At 39.1% G+C, this 17,775-nt stretch overlaps 1 protein-coding gene across 2 annotated transcripts in view; it reads left to right on the top strand.

Moving 5' to 3' along the window:
* cdkal1 (CDK5 regulatory subunit associated protein 1-like 1) overlaps positions 1 to 17,775 on the top strand; it is a 322,974-nt gene that overhangs the window by 198,959 nt on the left and 106,240 nt on the right. For both annotated transcript variants that reach the window (XM_056762570.1, XM_056762571.1), the window contains exon 10: positions 3,987 to 4,132. In XM_056762570.1, coding sequence (XP_056618548.1) covers positions 3,987 to 4,132 — 146 coding nt within the window. The remainder of the gene's footprint in view (positions 1 to 3,986; positions 4,133 to 17,775) is intronic.

Here is a 17,775-nt window from a genome sequence, read left to right on the forward strand (position 1 = left end):
ATACAAATTAGGACGTGATATACCAAATTGATATATTGATATTGATTTTCGAATATCGAAGACAATGGATATGTTAAAACAATATCAACATTGTTGTATTTGCACTAGAATTAAAATAATAAAATATGCTGTTTTGCATTAATTGTTTTAATGTTTCAAAGCACATTCAAAATGTTTATTTAAAAAAAAAGACAAAACAATATAGATCTAGCTACCACTTACTACTTAGGTAATTTAACAAATTGAAATTTATAACAATATGAAAAAATATGTTTTGTGCTACTTGTCAGGGGAGAAATAAAGTATAATTTTATATTGTCAGCAACAAACATCTGTCATGATTCTTAACCAAGAAGTCTTTAATCAAACAACTTGAAAACTGAAAATCCCTCGAGAAGGGAAAACAGAACCAAAAACAAAGTCAAAACTCAACTTTAACTAAATTAACTCACAGGGCAGACAAGACATAACGGTAGGATCACAAAACGGTGCAGAACAAGACGCCAAACACAAGGGCTTTAAATAAGTAGGCAACTAAGGAGGGGTAACGAGGGAGACCGGTGTGGGTGTAAACTATTGACGGGTTAATGAATAAGGAAACGAGGGGGCGGGGCTAAGACGAAAGACAGGAGAGCACATGGCACAATGTGCTTCCAACACAGACACTAGCAAGAACAAGAGAAACAGCTACTAGGATGACAGGATCATGACAATATCTTGATAAGAATACAGATATTTCGTTAATATCACCCAACCTTGGTTTATATATTTTTGAAGGTTTGCCTTGCCTTAAAAACACATTTTTATACACATTCTTGATTTTGTACCATCTCCATTTTACTTACCTCAAGACTTGTTAACACACACTATACGCGTGTCTCTTGGTTTCTTATGTGTGATTTGGACAGTCTCAGTCGCGCCTGCGAGATGTGACACGTGCAGTGTTAATTCAGCGATATCCTTTACATGTCCCAGTGCAAGTGGACCCAATTTATCTCCACTAACCAATCAGTCGCCATTCTTTAAACTAATTAATTCTTTTCATTTTGATCCGGTAATGTGGAACCCCATACAGAGAGGCACGAGACGAGCTGGGGAGGGAGGGGTGGGGTGAGCGTTCGACGGGCTCTGCTAACACAATGGATTTTAATTGTGACGATAACCCGCAATCAACAATTTCTCCGATTTTTTTTTTGTTCCGTGAGTAATGATAAGAAATTTGGCGTAATGATGTTTTTAAATGGTGATTATGGCTACCAGAGAGCTGTAATATGCTAACAGCTTTCTTTCTCTGAGCTGGATCTGGTTATTATGAGGAAATAGATTCATTTCAGCTTTAAGACTGACAGCATTCTGTCTCTATTTTGATTAAAAATATATAGTAGAGCTGAAAATAAAATTTAGTTTTCTAGGTTATTTCTGTAATTTTTTAGATGGCAGTATCTCCCCGACCATCTCTGAGTGTTTGGCCCTCAATTGTCACATTCTACGTTTAGAGAGAATGTTCCCGGTTACCAGCAGACCCTGGGGATCCAGATAATTAAAGAAAAAGTGAAATCGCTCCCCCTCGGCTCTTAAGGTCTTCATATGGAACGGTTTACGAAAGGACTACATTCTCACTTCACAGGCGCGCCCCAAAAAATTTAAGAACTTTTATCCTCATGGATGATGCAGTGTTCATGAAATAACATGTTTGCAGACACGTTCCTCACCTCATGTTGCAGGATTGAATGTGTAATGCTGGGGCACAAGGTTTTTTTGTTTAAACCTTATAAGAGTTTTAAACTGTGAGAGTCAACAAACATGTGGAGAAAAAATCCTAGATTTAATTATTTTGCTCCTATAATGTTTGGTGCGCCGAGATGTGACGAAGAAAGCACTCCACATACCAACAGATTTGTAAAAAGAGTCCTGACTGTGAACACAGGAAATATCGCAAATTCTCTCGAGATGTCAGAATAAGTTATTCATTATTTCACTGTAAGCTTTGTTTATTATATATGTGTTCAATATAAACAAATGTGTACTTTTAACCCTTTACGTCATTTAAAAAATATTATTTATATTTGAGAAATTGCTTCAGCAGCGTCATCTAAAGCATTTATGGTGGCAGAACACTAAATATATATTTTTTGCAACTCAAATATGTTTGTATTTAAGTCTTCACAGTAATTGAAAAAGAATATAAATACAGTTTTTTTTTAAATAGCTGCTGACATTATCACCCGAAAAAGTCTACTGGCTCGGCTCCACTGGACCTATTTTTCTGTTCTATCTTAAATCCATCCGCACACTCGGACTCCAACCACTTTTTTTATTGAAATAATTCGTAATTGGGATGATAGTGTTTGTAATGCTTTTGACAGAAAATTGCCAGAAAAAAACTGGTTTGTTGAAGTGATACTACGGTTGTTTTACTTCTGTCAGCTGGCGTTCTAATAGGGTATTGTATTGTTCCACGTGACAATCAACAGAGTTCTTGTGCGTTTGTCTCCTCGGGGTTCCCTCACACATCAGGATTTATGATCGTAAATATTCAACATCCATTCATCTTCTTCCGCTTCATTCTGGGCCGGGTCGCGGGGGCGGCAGTCTAAGCAGGGATGCCCAGACTTCCCTCTCCCTAGACACTTCCTCCAGCTCTTCCGGGGGGACACCGAGGCATTCCCAGGCCAGCTGGAAGACATAGTCCCTCCAGCTTGTCCTAGGTCTTCCCCGGGGTCTCCTCCGGGTGGGACATGCCCGGAACACCTTCCCGGGAAGGCGTCGAGGGAGAATCCGGAAAAGATGCCCGATCCACGTCAGCTGGCCCCTCTCGATGTGGAGGAGCATGGCTCTACTCTGAGCTCCTCCCGAGTGACCGAGCTTCTCACCCTATCTCTAAGGGATCGCCCAGCCACCCTGCGGAGAACCGTCAGTGCATGCTGAAGGTCCTGGTCTGATGGGACCAGCACGACAACATCATCCGCAAAGAGCAGAGATTTCTTGGCTGTGCCTAGAAATTCTGTCCATAAAAATTATGAACAGAACCGGCGACAAAGGGCAGCCCTGCCGGAGTCCAAAATGCACTGGGAACAAGTCTGACTTACTGCCGGCAACGCGAACCAAGCTCCTGCTCCGGTCGTACAGGGACCGGATAGCCCTTAGCAAAGAACTTTTACAAAGAAGAGTTATAGGTAGAGTTAGTCTTTTTTTTCAAAAATGCTTAAGAACACTGAGTCAAGTCGAGTACCAAAACAAACCTGTAGCCAATCAGCGATAAGGAATGATGATTCTCATGTTGACAGAGGGAAGAGAGCAAGTACGTATTAGAAAGACTGTAGAAAGAGCAATGTCGTATTTATTACATAAAAGAAAAGAGTCGGTGGATTGGAAGTATATAAAAAAAGGATAAAAGTCAGGCAGGAGCTAGGACCCCCGTTATTATAATAAAGACATTACAGCACAGACGCGTTAAAACCCGCGGTATGGAAAATGCTTTTAGCGGAGATACTCTAGCACCAGCGATACTATGGTGAAGGCTTTCCAGCAGAGAGACTTTGGAGAGCAAGGTCGTCTTATAATGTGTAACGGAGCAGTTTTGAGTGTCATTGTTTAAATGGAACTAGTGTTCTGACATCTACACTTAAATTATTAATTTGCAATATTATTTGCGTGGTCTAAGCTTTTATAAAGTTAAGCATTTCATGTCTGTTGCACATCCCGTTTGAAGGCAGAGCATTGCAGGAAGGGGTGTGTTGCTTTGCATAATAGTGCGTTTTATTTTTTATTTCAAACGACAACACTTTTCAGAAATCGATTACTCTGCTTTTAATCTCTGAATCTAAAGATACACTATAAATGTCTGCTGACACGCATTGCACACACAGACAGGTAAAATATTGTGTATACATGTTGTATCTGTTCAACAGGCATACAGTGTAAATGCAGCCTCAGTAATGTCTTTTGATGTGTTGAGTTTTTGACTGTCAATCTCCCTCTAATAGGAAATGGCAAAAATCCTGAACCACCCACGGGTCTACGCCTTCCTCCATGTGCCCGTCCAATCAGCATCTGACAGCATTCTGATGGACATGAGGAGAGAGTACTGCTGTGCTGACTTCAAGCGTGTCGTAGACTTCTTAAAGGAGAAGTAAGTGCCTGCTTTTATAAAAACAATAAATTGCAGAATAACCCAGTGAAAAGTATTTGCCTTCGTGGCAGAAACTTTCTTAAAAAGCATCTTTTAGTGGATCTGAGTTCCATGCCTTCCACGCACACTAGAGGAACACAGTTGGTCATCATGCACTTGTGTATTAGTTTTTGTTTGTATCGGTTAACCGTGAGGCATTATTTTTTATTAGGCATGAGAAGCCGGATTGATTTGTTGATTGACTTCATTTTTCTATGCTGAAGAAATGATATGGATTAAATCTTGACATTTTGCAAAAGCCAGTTCTCATGAATTTGGTAAGATAGAATAAGCTCTTCATTAATGTTTATGATTATTGTGCTTAAGTGTATGCGATAGAGCAAATCAATGGGTCTGGCATATGAATGCATGGATGTGTGGAAGACACATTTTCTGCAATCTGTCGACCATGTATTGATTTTTTGGCAAACACATGCGCTTGCTGATGTCTGTTGTGTGTTTATTAGGGTACAGTACTGACAATATTTAACTAATGCAAGTTATATTTTGTTCCCTATGGTATTGGAATAATAAGAGAGTGTATTGGAGTCACCATCCTACTGCAGCATCTATTGCAAGTGCTGTTTCGACAAACTCTGTCACATTTACATTTATGCATTTTGCAGATGCTTTTATCCAAAGCGCCTTACATTGCATTATCCTATACATTTAACATAGGTATTTTCAATCCCCTAGGAATGGAACCCACAACCTTGCGTTTTTAACGCGACGCTCTTACCACTGAGCTACAGGAAAGCTCAGTATCTTTAATTCAAGCGCTGATAGATGAATGCTTTTCTGTGAGCTGATGTGTGTAGATATATGGCTTTGTGCTTTACATAGAGAGACATGCTTCTCCCAATGCCTTTCTGTAAGTCTGATAAATGGATTGAGCCCATTCAAGGCCTAACATTCAACACAACCTTCAACATGCTTATTGTCACGCGTTTAACCTTCAGTAGACCCGGGCTGGTCTGAGACGGTTAAAGATGCAGTATGAAGTCACAAGTGTGCCTACAGTGTGTATGCTTTGTGAAAAGTAATGAGGTGTTTATGGCAGAAGAAGCTGAAAGAGAAAGACTGTGACCTGCAGCAAGGACTCTTATCCGTCTCAACGCACAATTACACTTAGCAGGCAGCAACAAGGTGCGCTGGTGGAGGAATGTGGATGTCTGGCTGAACTAGATGCCCAAAGTCATGTGTAATGACTATAACTTTGATGAAATATATGGTATTTAATGCAACATTATGGTGTTTGGTTCCAAAATGAAAAATCATGTTTTTTTTTTATTGTTCCATCATTCCAATTAATATCAATCAAGTTGCAGTTGGTTTGTTTTGATTTAAGCCATAAAAAAATTAAACATGATAACAACTTATCTCATTTTGGAGCCAAACTCTTCATAAATTCTAAGTTTATTTTAGGGGCCATTCTTGTATGTTTCTTACTACTAAAAGGAAATAAACAAAACATGTGTTTTGGACTGTATGTCAGGCCATCATGTCGTCTTTGACTTGCTCTCTTTAAACTATTTGGAATTGGAGAAAATCACACCGTGAAATCTTTGTCTGAGAAAAATCTGCTGTTCCTGGTATAGTGGGACATACAGGAGGGTTTAAAGATGTTTTGATAACTCTTTGCCTGATTGTGTCTGATTTCCTGTTGGCTCTGGAGTGGTGGGTTGGACTTGCTCAACAGTTGCCATGTAAGCCAGCAGTGGAATATGAATTATCATGTGATATTAAAGAGATCCAGTCGCAAAACAGTGACTCACAACCGTTGGCCATGTTTATTGGCGGAACAGACACATAGACGCTTAATAGTAAACAGTGTAAACAAGGCCTGTAAGCATTAATGTGCCAAAATGAATGTGCACCATTATAGATGAGCTGTTTTTGAATACAACTTATATTGCAGCTTTGATTCCATTACAGAATTAGGACATAAACCTGCACAAAATGAATTAAATTAAAATGTTTTTTTGTGTCGCAATTCTGCATTGTTTCAAAACAGCCTTGCATGGAACAAATTACAGAAAACAGAAAAATATCACATGTACTGAATACAATGCAGTACATGGTATCATTGCTATCATATATAATCTGCCCCCTGACCTATTTGTGGATCTGTTTAGGTATGTGCGGTACAATTACAAATGCTTCCACAACGTTGAGGTTCGCGTGCGTGTTTGTAATAGTTTCGGATCAGACGGGTTGACAAGATTATGAAATTGAAGGGCATCACACAGCTGTGTTTGAAGCACTTTGCTTTGAGTCAAGGCTTTTTTACACACAGATCAGCAGATGCATGCATGAATAGTATGTATTCAATTCACGTGTCGTTTATGTGACATAGTCATGTATTGTGAAAAAATCTTTAGTATTTGAGTGAAAGAAAGAAATTAACAGAACGGGTTGAATGTTTAAGGGTTGAATGTATCCCTCGCAATTATTATTTCTCTGAATTGTTGAGGATGAATGTCTCTTCCTCTGAACAAATAATGAAGTATTTCCTTTTACCGTGAGGCCATAAATGAAAGTTTGAATATAAAGTGACACAATCGCTACAGGGAAGGTGATTTAACTTGCCACAATGCTGCTGACCTTTAAAATCACAGATGAAATTTCAACAGGCATTTTGCATAGTCTCACGGTGTGGCGCAAAAATGAAAACAAGTGAGAATGATCATGTGCATGTGTATGTACCCTTTAATATCGTGTTTTTCATCAAGCTCATTGTTGTGAGTTTCATCTTCAGTTGATCGTTTTTAATTCTGCTTTTGTCATGTTTGCCATAAGCCTGTATTAGTCCGTGTGTGTGTTAATCTTTATTATCCATGTCAACAGAAGCACCTGGGCCCTGTTTCTCATGTAGTCTCCATCTCTCATAATCCAGGAGAGTGATTAGTCTGCCCAGTCTCTTGAATAAACAGACTGGTGTTTTCCCTGTTTCACAAACGATCTGCATGCGTACGACAACTTTCATTGCAAGTCAACACCTATGAGTTCATATGTGCACAAGAATAAAGTCAATATTTGGGATTGGCAACCGTATGCAGTTCTGAGACTGGAATTGTCATTTTAATGTACAGACAAGAGTGGCATGAATAATGTCTATTTACATGGATAACTGAAGTCAAGCCTCTATTCTTTCTCCTTATAAATCTAAAACAAGCATTTTAACCATAGCGACACTGACATATTTAATATTTAATTTATAGTTGATAGGACCGCAAAGTGAACCGGTGCTAATCAATATTTAGTATTTACAGTAGGTCAGAAATTCTTGAGAATTGTCATTAGGCACAGAACGCTGGCAATTATTGTTATCGCTACTGAGAAAAGTTATACTTTCTCTGTCACCTTTTACGATGGATCGTGCACACATACCCATCACTTGCTGAGAGGTGCAGACTGTAACTCATCCACTCACCTTCTAGGTGTGATTTGACACCAGAAATTGCTGTCCTCGGGATAGGGGGTTGTGCTCTTTCTCCATGCCAACAGTCCACGAGACTAAACCTATTAGAGCAGCAAAAGCCTCACCAGGACCTGTGGACATGGATATAGTCTCACCTGCTAACAGCATCTGATGAAGAACATCCCCCTCAGCGTCTCACCATCTTCTCACCTTCATTCAGCTGAGAACAAGACAGAAGTTTAGACTTCACATTAATTACTCTTTTTATTTGTAAGTGTTTGGTCTTCTGACCTCTGCTCTCTGGTCTTATGCTTCCTTGCCATCTGTTGTTTTGTTTAAAGGAACATAATTCATTTGAATATTTACCTCAGAAAACCTCTTAGAGTAATACAGTTCACATATGTAACATTCTTTTAAAAAGGCTTTTGCATCTTTACATTGATATAGTCTGTGTTATTCCTATTATCGCAATAATAGTTAAATATATGCATTTTTTATTTCCAGTTGGCAGTTATCACCCGTTTCTCTTCAGAAGGCCCAGATGACTTAGCATTTTCTTTACTTTACATAAAAAAATGTGTTCAACAACATTTATATTGTTGGTTTGATGTGTTTTTTTTTAATTTACACACAAACGGAATGAATAATATTATTATTTTTATTATTATTAGTAATCATAATGACCTTAGTACTATTATATTGTTATTATTAGTATTACTTTTATTAATATTAATGACATTAGTATTATAACTATTATTATTGATAATATTGATGTTGTTATTATTATTAACAATGTTATTATTATTATTACTATATTCATAATGTCAACAATTAATGAATTATATTAAAATATGTGAGGATGTTTCCATAACCCGAATATCCCTACATTTCTGAAATTATGATTCAGTGGCGAACAACGTGCCAGTTTTTCTGCAACCAAGAGAAGTCTCATTTCTCTGTTTCCACTCTAGTAGCTGGCATTTCTCCTAATACAGCTGTCTAAAAGCACGGTTTTCTTTATCCCTCACAGAGGGACTCGGTTCAGGCCAAGGTTGTAAGTCACATGAGGTTAGCCAGGCTGTTTCTACAGCAGTCACAGCACCTTACACAAAGCAGCCCTCTCTTTGACCCACGCTTCAAAGCTTGCTGGCTCTAACCGGCCTGATAACTCCTGGACGAGCCAAAGAAGGAATTCAAACCCATTATAGCAGTCTGAGTGTTTGGGAACAAAAGAAGCGATGCCTGAAATCTGCACTGAGACATTTTAGAGGACCAAAAACATCATGGATTCTTTTCAGCAATGGCCTTTTACGAGAGTTGCTGCACTGTTGGTGTAAAAGTAGACGAAGCTTAAACGGAAAATGAATGAGCGACAGACTAGATGGAGAGACGCATGTGTACCAAACTAAAATAAATACTCAACCACACCAAAAGAAAACCGATGGCTCACTTTAAAGGCCCAGGCTGTAATTCTCCTGCTCCTTTCTTCTACTTTTCAACAGATGGTGATTAACAGGTGCAAATATCTCTGTTTATTCAGGTAAGATGTGCGATTAGTCATATCAGCATCTTTTGATAGCATTCACACAGCAGAGAAGTGTTCATAAAAGACTGTAATGGGAGGCTTGAACCACCTGCCAGCAGTGTTTGTCGCTCATAAATGAGCCACGCTTCTCCTAGTGAGGGATTAACTCGCATAGCCTCCTGCATAGGTCTTTCACAATGTGAGTTAAAGGATGACCAGCTGTTCAGAGTCTCAACGTTTATGTGACTTTTTATATGTCTCGAACTCAATGGGGTGAATTGGGTTTGTATCGTGATAAGCATTACAGACAACACAAAGTGACACGGAAAAAACGTTCACAACTTTCTAGGTAGCAAGAAACCTGTAGCAAGTGTGTATATTAAACGGCAAAAGAAATCATATCTTGTTTTGACTTACACCACCCACGTGATGATGTCACACACGTTATCGAGTAACACTCAACTACGTTTCCAAAGGTCGGCATTAAACAAAATCCAAGTTTTTGAGTATCGCATTACAAGGTTTAACCTTATGTAACATTGTATCCTGACGCTGCGTTGATTTCATGCCGGGTCATTCATATGTGCTGACCCCCATCACTCATTTCTAAGACCTAAAGAGAGGTCAGGGCCGTCTGCCTGTAGGCTGCACAGGAAGAGGCCCCAGCCGTGGGTCTTATCTTTCAGACAGACTGCCGGCTACCCCGTCCACCCCGAAACAAACAGACCTCTCTTTACCAATAGTGACACCCCCAGTGCTACAAGGGTCAAGGAGATCACATGCCTTCCGCCTTATCAAGTGACATAGAACGGCTTCAGCAAACCTGACATCACAAATTTCTCCATAACAAATATAAAATACGCTATACAAAAACGTATCAGTTATTGTGAATATAAAACATTGTTCTTACATTTTAATGTCAATACAGTAAGCAAAATGTCACAGAGAAAAATAAATTAAATACATTAAGTACAATGTCTTTCACTCATAAGCAAAATATGAATAAACTAAACCCATTGGCTTATGTAGCTACATATATGTAGCTAGCGCTCGTGCAAAATCAAATAACTTTTTTTAAACGAACTATTGAAAATCCATGCAAGAAATGTCCTGATGACCGTCTCTCCTCTAAAAAACACGAATGCTCTCTCTCTTCTCTAAGGTGCACTCGGCGACCTGCCCGCACTGTCTGGGGGCTCACGCGTGCAAATTAAACTTAAAAAGGATTAAAAACCGGTCCACGCCCGCTGCACATGCATAACACAGTCCTCAGATCAGGCTCTACATGTGGTCAGTTATAAGGATGTCGGGGGTAGGCACCCGTCCAAAGACCCGCTCCCGTCTACAGTACCAGAGTTACCGATCGCTACAGTCTTTCATCCAAAACATTTAATTCCGCGCCGCAAGAATCTGTATCGGGTCTCGTGGGAGTACCGCGGTAAGGCCTATATGGGAGCGTAAAGGCAAACGTTCCCATATGATGCAGTCTGCGTGTGGTGAAAAAGAGAGGCATGGGAGGGATGAGGAGGACACAGTTCTTCAGACGTGCAGTTTACAGAGAAAAAATGTTGCTCTTCTGGGATGAAGGCTTGTGAACGGAGGTAGTTTATTATTCTGACCTACATGCCTTGTCGCAACAGTGTGTGAGACGCGACTCGCTTGTTTCTTGTGAAGAAAAACGTGTTTCTCATGTATGTGCCACATACTCGCCTTGAAATTCTCGCTTGCTTTTTTCTCACACGGGTTGCCAACAAACCACTATTTTCTGCTTCCCCTGAACTTTCCAAGAGTCATTATAATACAATTTTCACAATCTAAAGTCATCAGCTCTGGCAGGCTTGTCATTCTGTCTGAGAGGTGTTTAAGCCTCACCAAGTAGGACACATAAAAGCCTGGGTTATTACAATCACCTTCTTTCACGCTAAATTAAAGTGATTTGATCTCGGGTCTGAAGAATAGAGCTAATGACACTAGTGCGTGATGAATGCAGCCGTAATGTGGAATAAGTGGACTGTGTGGAACGAGCTCGAGATGAGTCTGCTTCGCCGGTAATAACGCCCAGAATTCATTACAGGTGTTTCCGAGCTAAGTGATCAGTCAATTTTCTACGTCTTCATTCATTAACTCCATAACCAACATATACCAGCACCCATAATTCCATACCACTCATGACTTATTTTATCATAATAGCTAATTATTTAACTTTCTCGATCAGGTATTATCATGTTGGTTGAAAGTGCTCATCGCAATTTCATTTCCGCAAATCTTATTACACCAGCAATTCTCAAGAAATCATCATCGTCTAGAGATCGTGTGCAAACGTAAAGACCCATCTTACAGCTGCCTGCAACGAGCATTGCTGACCAGGAAATCTTTTGAGATCTTCTCAAGTTGATGGAAATCCATTCCTGGTGGATTTGAGGCGCGAAAGAATAAGACTGCATTGACACTCCAATCTTAAAAACAAATTGTGTAGATGACCCGAGGACAGAAACAATGAGTAGCAGCACTGTTTATGTGAGTACTAAACTCTCAGAAAAACACTTCCATTCTAGTTCACATGAAGTGCTGAAGTCACTCATGTGTCATTGTCGCGGTGGAGTACATTGGACAACACTGGCAGATGTAGTTTCGCCTCTGGGCTGAAAGATTAATGGGGTGGTGGACACACTGTACGGCTACCCATGGGCCTCTACTCATTCAGCCCATGAAAGGAGCTTCTCATAGGGCCAAAAAGGTTCTTTTCTCTCAGGCTGATCAGATCACTCGGTTTTGGATAATTTCATGAACATAAGTGAGCGCATGAACACTTGTTACTTTAATGCTAATCTCTATTCACTATACTTAGTATATTCTTTCCATGACGGCAGTCTGAAGCTCTAGCTGCATTTGGCCTCTTATTGTTATTATTATTATCCCTACCTAAAACAAACGCAGGCTCAACAAAATTAGAATTGAATAGCTTCAAACTAATGTAATTGAATAAACTGCTACTAATATGCTCTCCTCACGAGCCAAAAACATTTACTCGGTAACGTTACTGAGTGTTGTAGAAATTTGTTTTCTGAGAGATGAGATCAAGATTTATCTTTAAACTATTGTATGGCTTGAAAGAAGGATCAACTCAAAACAGAATGACAATCCTCAGTCTGCAGAGAGTGGAACATTCCATTCTTATACCCCTACCTCTCCTTTCTCCATCACTCATCAGTCTCATTTACATCACCCCATACTATGTTTCACTCTTATCAATAGCTCCAAGGCCACGCACATCTTCCCTTCTTAATAACACAAGACATAATTCACTCTACAAGACTGTTTGTTCTTTGACCTTTGCCAAAACCTTGCATAGGCCTTTGTTCTGCTACATAAAAGAGATAAATCAAAACTCCGTACCAGGCACTAACAATCTCACACTTCTGTTAGTTGAAGTAAATGCATGCAAATTCTTATATTAGTTTTCAAGTAGCTTAAAAATTAAAATGTCCTTTTCTCTGAGTGCTGCCGTAACATGTCAGAGGAGACCTGGAGTTTCTTTTCTCCATTTTTGTCATTGACGTTTGGGTTCCTCGCCACTGGGCCGTGTTGGTTTGCTCATCGGGAGACTGCATATGTTAGATTTGCTTAAGATTCCGTAAACTCCATTAACATTTATTTTACCTTCCTCTGTGTTTTTATTTGATTAATGTTTTGTTTTTATTCCTATAAAGCTGCTTTAAAAACAATGCAGCATTGTAAAAAGCGCTTTATAAAACAGTTAAATTGAATGTGGTATCAAAGGAATTTGGTTCACGATATGATCTACTGGTTAAAGAAAAAGTCCATCAGATTGACTTTGCTGAAGTTTCCCTTCCACCTCAACCAGGAGATGAGTCATGTGATAATATTTAATATCAACATGGTCATCACTGAAAGTTTCAAAGCTTGAGCGCAACTTGTGTGTTGGAGAAAGAGATAAACAATGTAGAATCACAATGTAATCTGTGTCCACTCTTCAGAACATTGGCCACAGTTTGCAAGAAAAAAAACCTGTTTAACATCTATAAATGTTTGAGTTTGAAAGAATATTAGCCACTAGAAGCTAGGATAATGTGCAGAATTCTTCATAAGTGATTGTAAATGTGATTTTTTTGGGAACAGATGCACACTAGAAATGCCAGATTTTGGGTTTGCTCAGTCTTGTTAAACAGGCGCTTTATCAATTGAATATCGGTGAAGGGCAGGTGATAAACTATGATAAAACCTGCAATAATCGCGTATTATTCTTTAATAATTCAAGCATTTAACTTAACATAAACCATAATATATGTGTTTTTTGTTTACTTAGTCATTTGTTAAGAATTTGTGAATAATCATTTATAAAAAATGAGTTAAAACGTTTTTCTCTGCACAAAGTCTACACGTTCAAATGCTTAAATAGAATAAAATTTTAAGAGCTGAGATCTATGTTTATCCTTTGCAGAACCTATTCATCTTAAGATCATTTAAAACACAATCATGTTGAGGGAAGAAATCTTAGATATCTTTGATGTCTTTCATTTTACAATAATAAAAAGTTGACCTTGTGTACTGCATATGTCATAAAGAGGTGTAAGGAAGCAAAAGCATGAAAGTGAATTTCCAATAGTATTTGTGGGGCTGTGCATATGCCATACATCATTTATATGAGTTGGCCATTACATTTGGACAATAGAGGTGAGGTGTCAGTTCAAGATACCGTTTAAAACCGCCTCAAAGGATTCAAATTCACATGTTAATGACTTCATAGAAGACTATCTATGAATCAACTTTTTGTAAATATTTGTGATTGATTTTTTCAGATCATGAGAGTATATAGAGTCAAGTGAAGACAATTCTCTGGTAACTATATGTGGCCCTCTGCCAAACAAGCTGCTGTTGGTAACACTCAGCTGGGCTGTTGCAGGCACCGTCTCACGCTTTCATTATGCAAAGAAGTGTTGAAGTTAGTCTCTGTGTGCAGATGCAACGATAAAAGATACGCCTTGACTCCCAGTCTGATATTTACAAAGCGTCTCTCTCTCTGTCTCCCCTTCTGCAGCCTGTTGCACTCACTAGACAAACAGGCGATAATGTATTTGTAGTTAGTCATTACATTCATGGAGTACTTTGTGATCTCACCAGCGTACCTGTCCTTGGGTTAAGGGCACTGAGGACGGTGTCAGCGGGTTACCTGTTCACCGTTTGGGCTCCCGTTGATGTTTAACCCCTGACGTTCTGTTTGCTCACTTAATACATTTAGCCTCCGGATGTTATAATCAATCTTTCTTTAACAGTGCTCTTATCACAAGCGCCGTCAAATCATGTAGTCTTTTGATCTCTGGTAATAGCACTCTGTCGTACTCTATGATCCCGCACAGTTATCTTTCTTTTGGTTTTGGTAGCTGATGGAGGAAATTAACTGCTCTATGTGGTGCAGAGTGGCCCGGTGAAGCAAGAAAACAGAATTCATGTATAATGCGATGTTCCTCTCAGGAGAAATAACAGATTTGATAGAAGAGCTCCATGGTGGAATTTTAGGCCACTCGGTTAAGGGACCGATTATTCATCGGCAGCAATTTAGCAAAAAAGTTTGCTTTTCGAAGAGCTTATGTTTATAAAGACTGAGAAAGTTCAGTAATGGTAATAGATGGTAATAACATTTTATATGATTTGGTAGTTAAATTGTATACCATAGGACTTGGGAAAAGAGTGTTAATACATTTCGTCTTTGGTGATCGACCTTGAATATAAATCCTTTCAGGCATGACTGATTATAGCTTTGAATTTATTGCTGATTAAATCATAGCTAGAAGGAATGGGTGTTCCCTCAAAAATATGAACTATGGTAAGCATGTTTATTGTTTGAGTTTATTTGTTTCACTACAGTTATTACATTTACATTTAGACATTTAGCAGACGCTTTTATCCAAAGCTACTTACAAAGAGTTTAGGGAGCAATAAGCGATATGTCATACAGGAGCCATAATACATTAGGTGCCAATACAAAGTTACTGGTTTCAACAAAAACCAGATCAATACCTGTTGAGAGACGGGTTAGTTTATTTTCATTTTTATGTTTGTCAAGTATTCACAGAAGAAATGGGTTTTAAGTAGTTTTTTTACTGTTGTGAGAGATGTGGTTGACTGGACTGAGTTAGGAAGAATGTTCCACCATAAAGGAGTTGCGAATGAGAATGAGCAGGAAAGCGATTAACTGCCCTTATAGGAAGGCAATTTCAAGATGTCACAGGTATGCTGAACGCAGGGATATTGATGGGTGTAGGAGGGTGTGAAAGTAAGCCAGTGCAGATCCAGGTTAGGCAAGTATGATTTAATTGAATCTGATACGGGCTGCGACCGGTAGCCAGTGGAGAGAGATGAAAAGGGGTGTCACATGAGACCTTTTAAGCTGTTGGAAGACGAGGCGTGCTGCTGCGTTTTGAACCAGCTAGAGCGGTTTGATAGCCTTTGCAGTAAAACCAGCAAGGAGAGCATAGCAGTAGTCCAACCTTGAGATCACCAGGGCCTGGACAAGGAGTTGTGCCTCATGCTCAGTGAGATAGAGTCTAACCTTTCTACTGTTGAATAAGGTATATCGGCATGACCGCCTTGTCTTTGCAATGTGATCATTGAAGGACAGCTGTTCATCAAATATGACTCCAAGGTTCCTGGTTGTTTTGGAAGAAGTGATTGTGGGATTGCCAAGATGGATTGTTAGTTATACAACACATGTCATTTGTTTTGATAAACACTAGAGGTGCTCCGATTGATCGGTCGCCGATCATAATCGGCTGATAATCACTTTGGGAAGTATGATCGGCGGTCTCTAAAAAGGCCGATCCAGAAAAGCCGATCAGATGACGCAAAATTGACGAGACATTTATTTTACGTGATATGAAAATGGCTTCACCAGTCTGGCAATTCTACAAGGTGTGTGAAATAGACAATGCTTTATCAATCTGATGCGTGTGTACTATGTGAATTCCACAATGCGAGAAGCACCCAAAACATTTTTAAACCAACAACCTCTTTAGACGTTTGAGGGTTAGTCACGTAAAGGAGTGCGAGTAGTTTTCAAAGTTAGCCTAGCGCAAAGTGAGCGGGCAGTTCAGCAGCTCGAGCGCCACTCGGCTGCAGAGATCGCGTCAACCGAAGATTCATTTGTTCTACCAGTGATATAAATATCTGAAGGCAATCGTCATTTTGACGGACTACAATAAATGCGATTTGTAATTCCCCTTTTTATCATTTCGTGTCATTAGAACGTGATCGTGAATGAACGTGATTGTGAGCGGAAGGAGGTAGACTATCGCGAAGGGACGTGTGTTTCTATTCATGATCTTACTCTCAAATGTCTGCTCAGTTTTGCTAAACGCGCATGTGGTCAACAGAGACTCGAGATGCATCCATCACTCCCCGCATACACACAGGAGCGCTGTGGTGCCGTTTTTACAGAGTTTTTACTTCATAAAATAGCGTCTTTTTGTATCAATAATAGCTTTCAGTGAGTGGAAAAATTTCTCTGCGTTTTCTCTGTTCAGTGAAGCAGCACATATATGTGAAACCGGACAACAAAAGAAGTCTTATTGGTACATTTTTGGAAAATAAGATTTTTACATAATTTGAAAGCTGAATAATTAAGCTTTATATTGATGTATAAGTTATCATGATATGATCATATCTGGCGGAGATATACCCGTTTACAACTCTGGAATCTGAGGGTGCAAAATATTCAAAATATTGAGAAAATTGCCTTTGAAGTTGTTAATAAAAGGCCCTGTTAATGGCCATCCACTCACAAAAAGTAAAGTTTTGATATATTTAGTATATTGAATTTACAAAATATCTTAATGGAACATGAGAAAATTCTATCATTTTGACCCATACAATGTATTTTCGACTATAACTAAAATATTCCCGTGCTCCTTAAGACTGGTTTCTTGATCCAGGGTCACATATGACCAAACCACAGCTTTCTTGTCAGTACAAAACACCTTTTACAGGCACCTGTCATTGTTATTGTATGGACATAAGAACATAAACATTTATGTTTGTAATTAGATTATTATTTTATGTCCGACAACAGAAACATTGAAAATAAATGAAAAGTCTAAGTCTAGTGCAACCTCTCCTCAGCTGTCAGTAACGGAGACACTTTTTAAAGCATCAACCCTACTGCAAGGACAGTAAGAAGCATAAAGAAATATCAGATTATCAGATAAAATAATGTAATAAATTTGTCAAGCATGCGCCCTTAAAATAGCATAATGAACAACGCGCAACGCGCCACTGACTTTAGACTAGGTTTTTTCTGGTCAGTGGCGCAATTGTTTAATGGAACAGCAAAATAGCACCAGGGATTGTTTGCGCCGGAACACACCTCCTTTTTTGCGCTGAACCACCCAGGGAGCGCAAGTTCATTCACTAGTTTAGCGACGTGCTTCTGTGGAGGGAAAAGCGCGCTCTGCGCGGGTGCAAAATAGGAATGACACATGCGTCGGTGTACAAAGTCAATTGCGCTGGGTGCAAGATAGGGCCCTATAACACTAAGCAATTCATTGTAACACGACACATTTTAAATTGGTTATAATTATTTACAACTACATATAATGCATTACAACACACATTATGAATATTAATAATGCATTTTACCCTTTA

The sequence above is a fragment of the Triplophysa dalaica genome, chromosome 12 (genome assembly GCF_015846415.1).
Source record: "Triplophysa dalaica isolate WHDGS20190420 chromosome 12, ASM1584641v1, whole genome shotgun sequence".
Classification (NCBI taxonomy): Eukaryota; Metazoa; Chordata; class Actinopteri; order Cypriniformes; family Nemacheilidae; genus Triplophysa; species Triplophysa dalaica.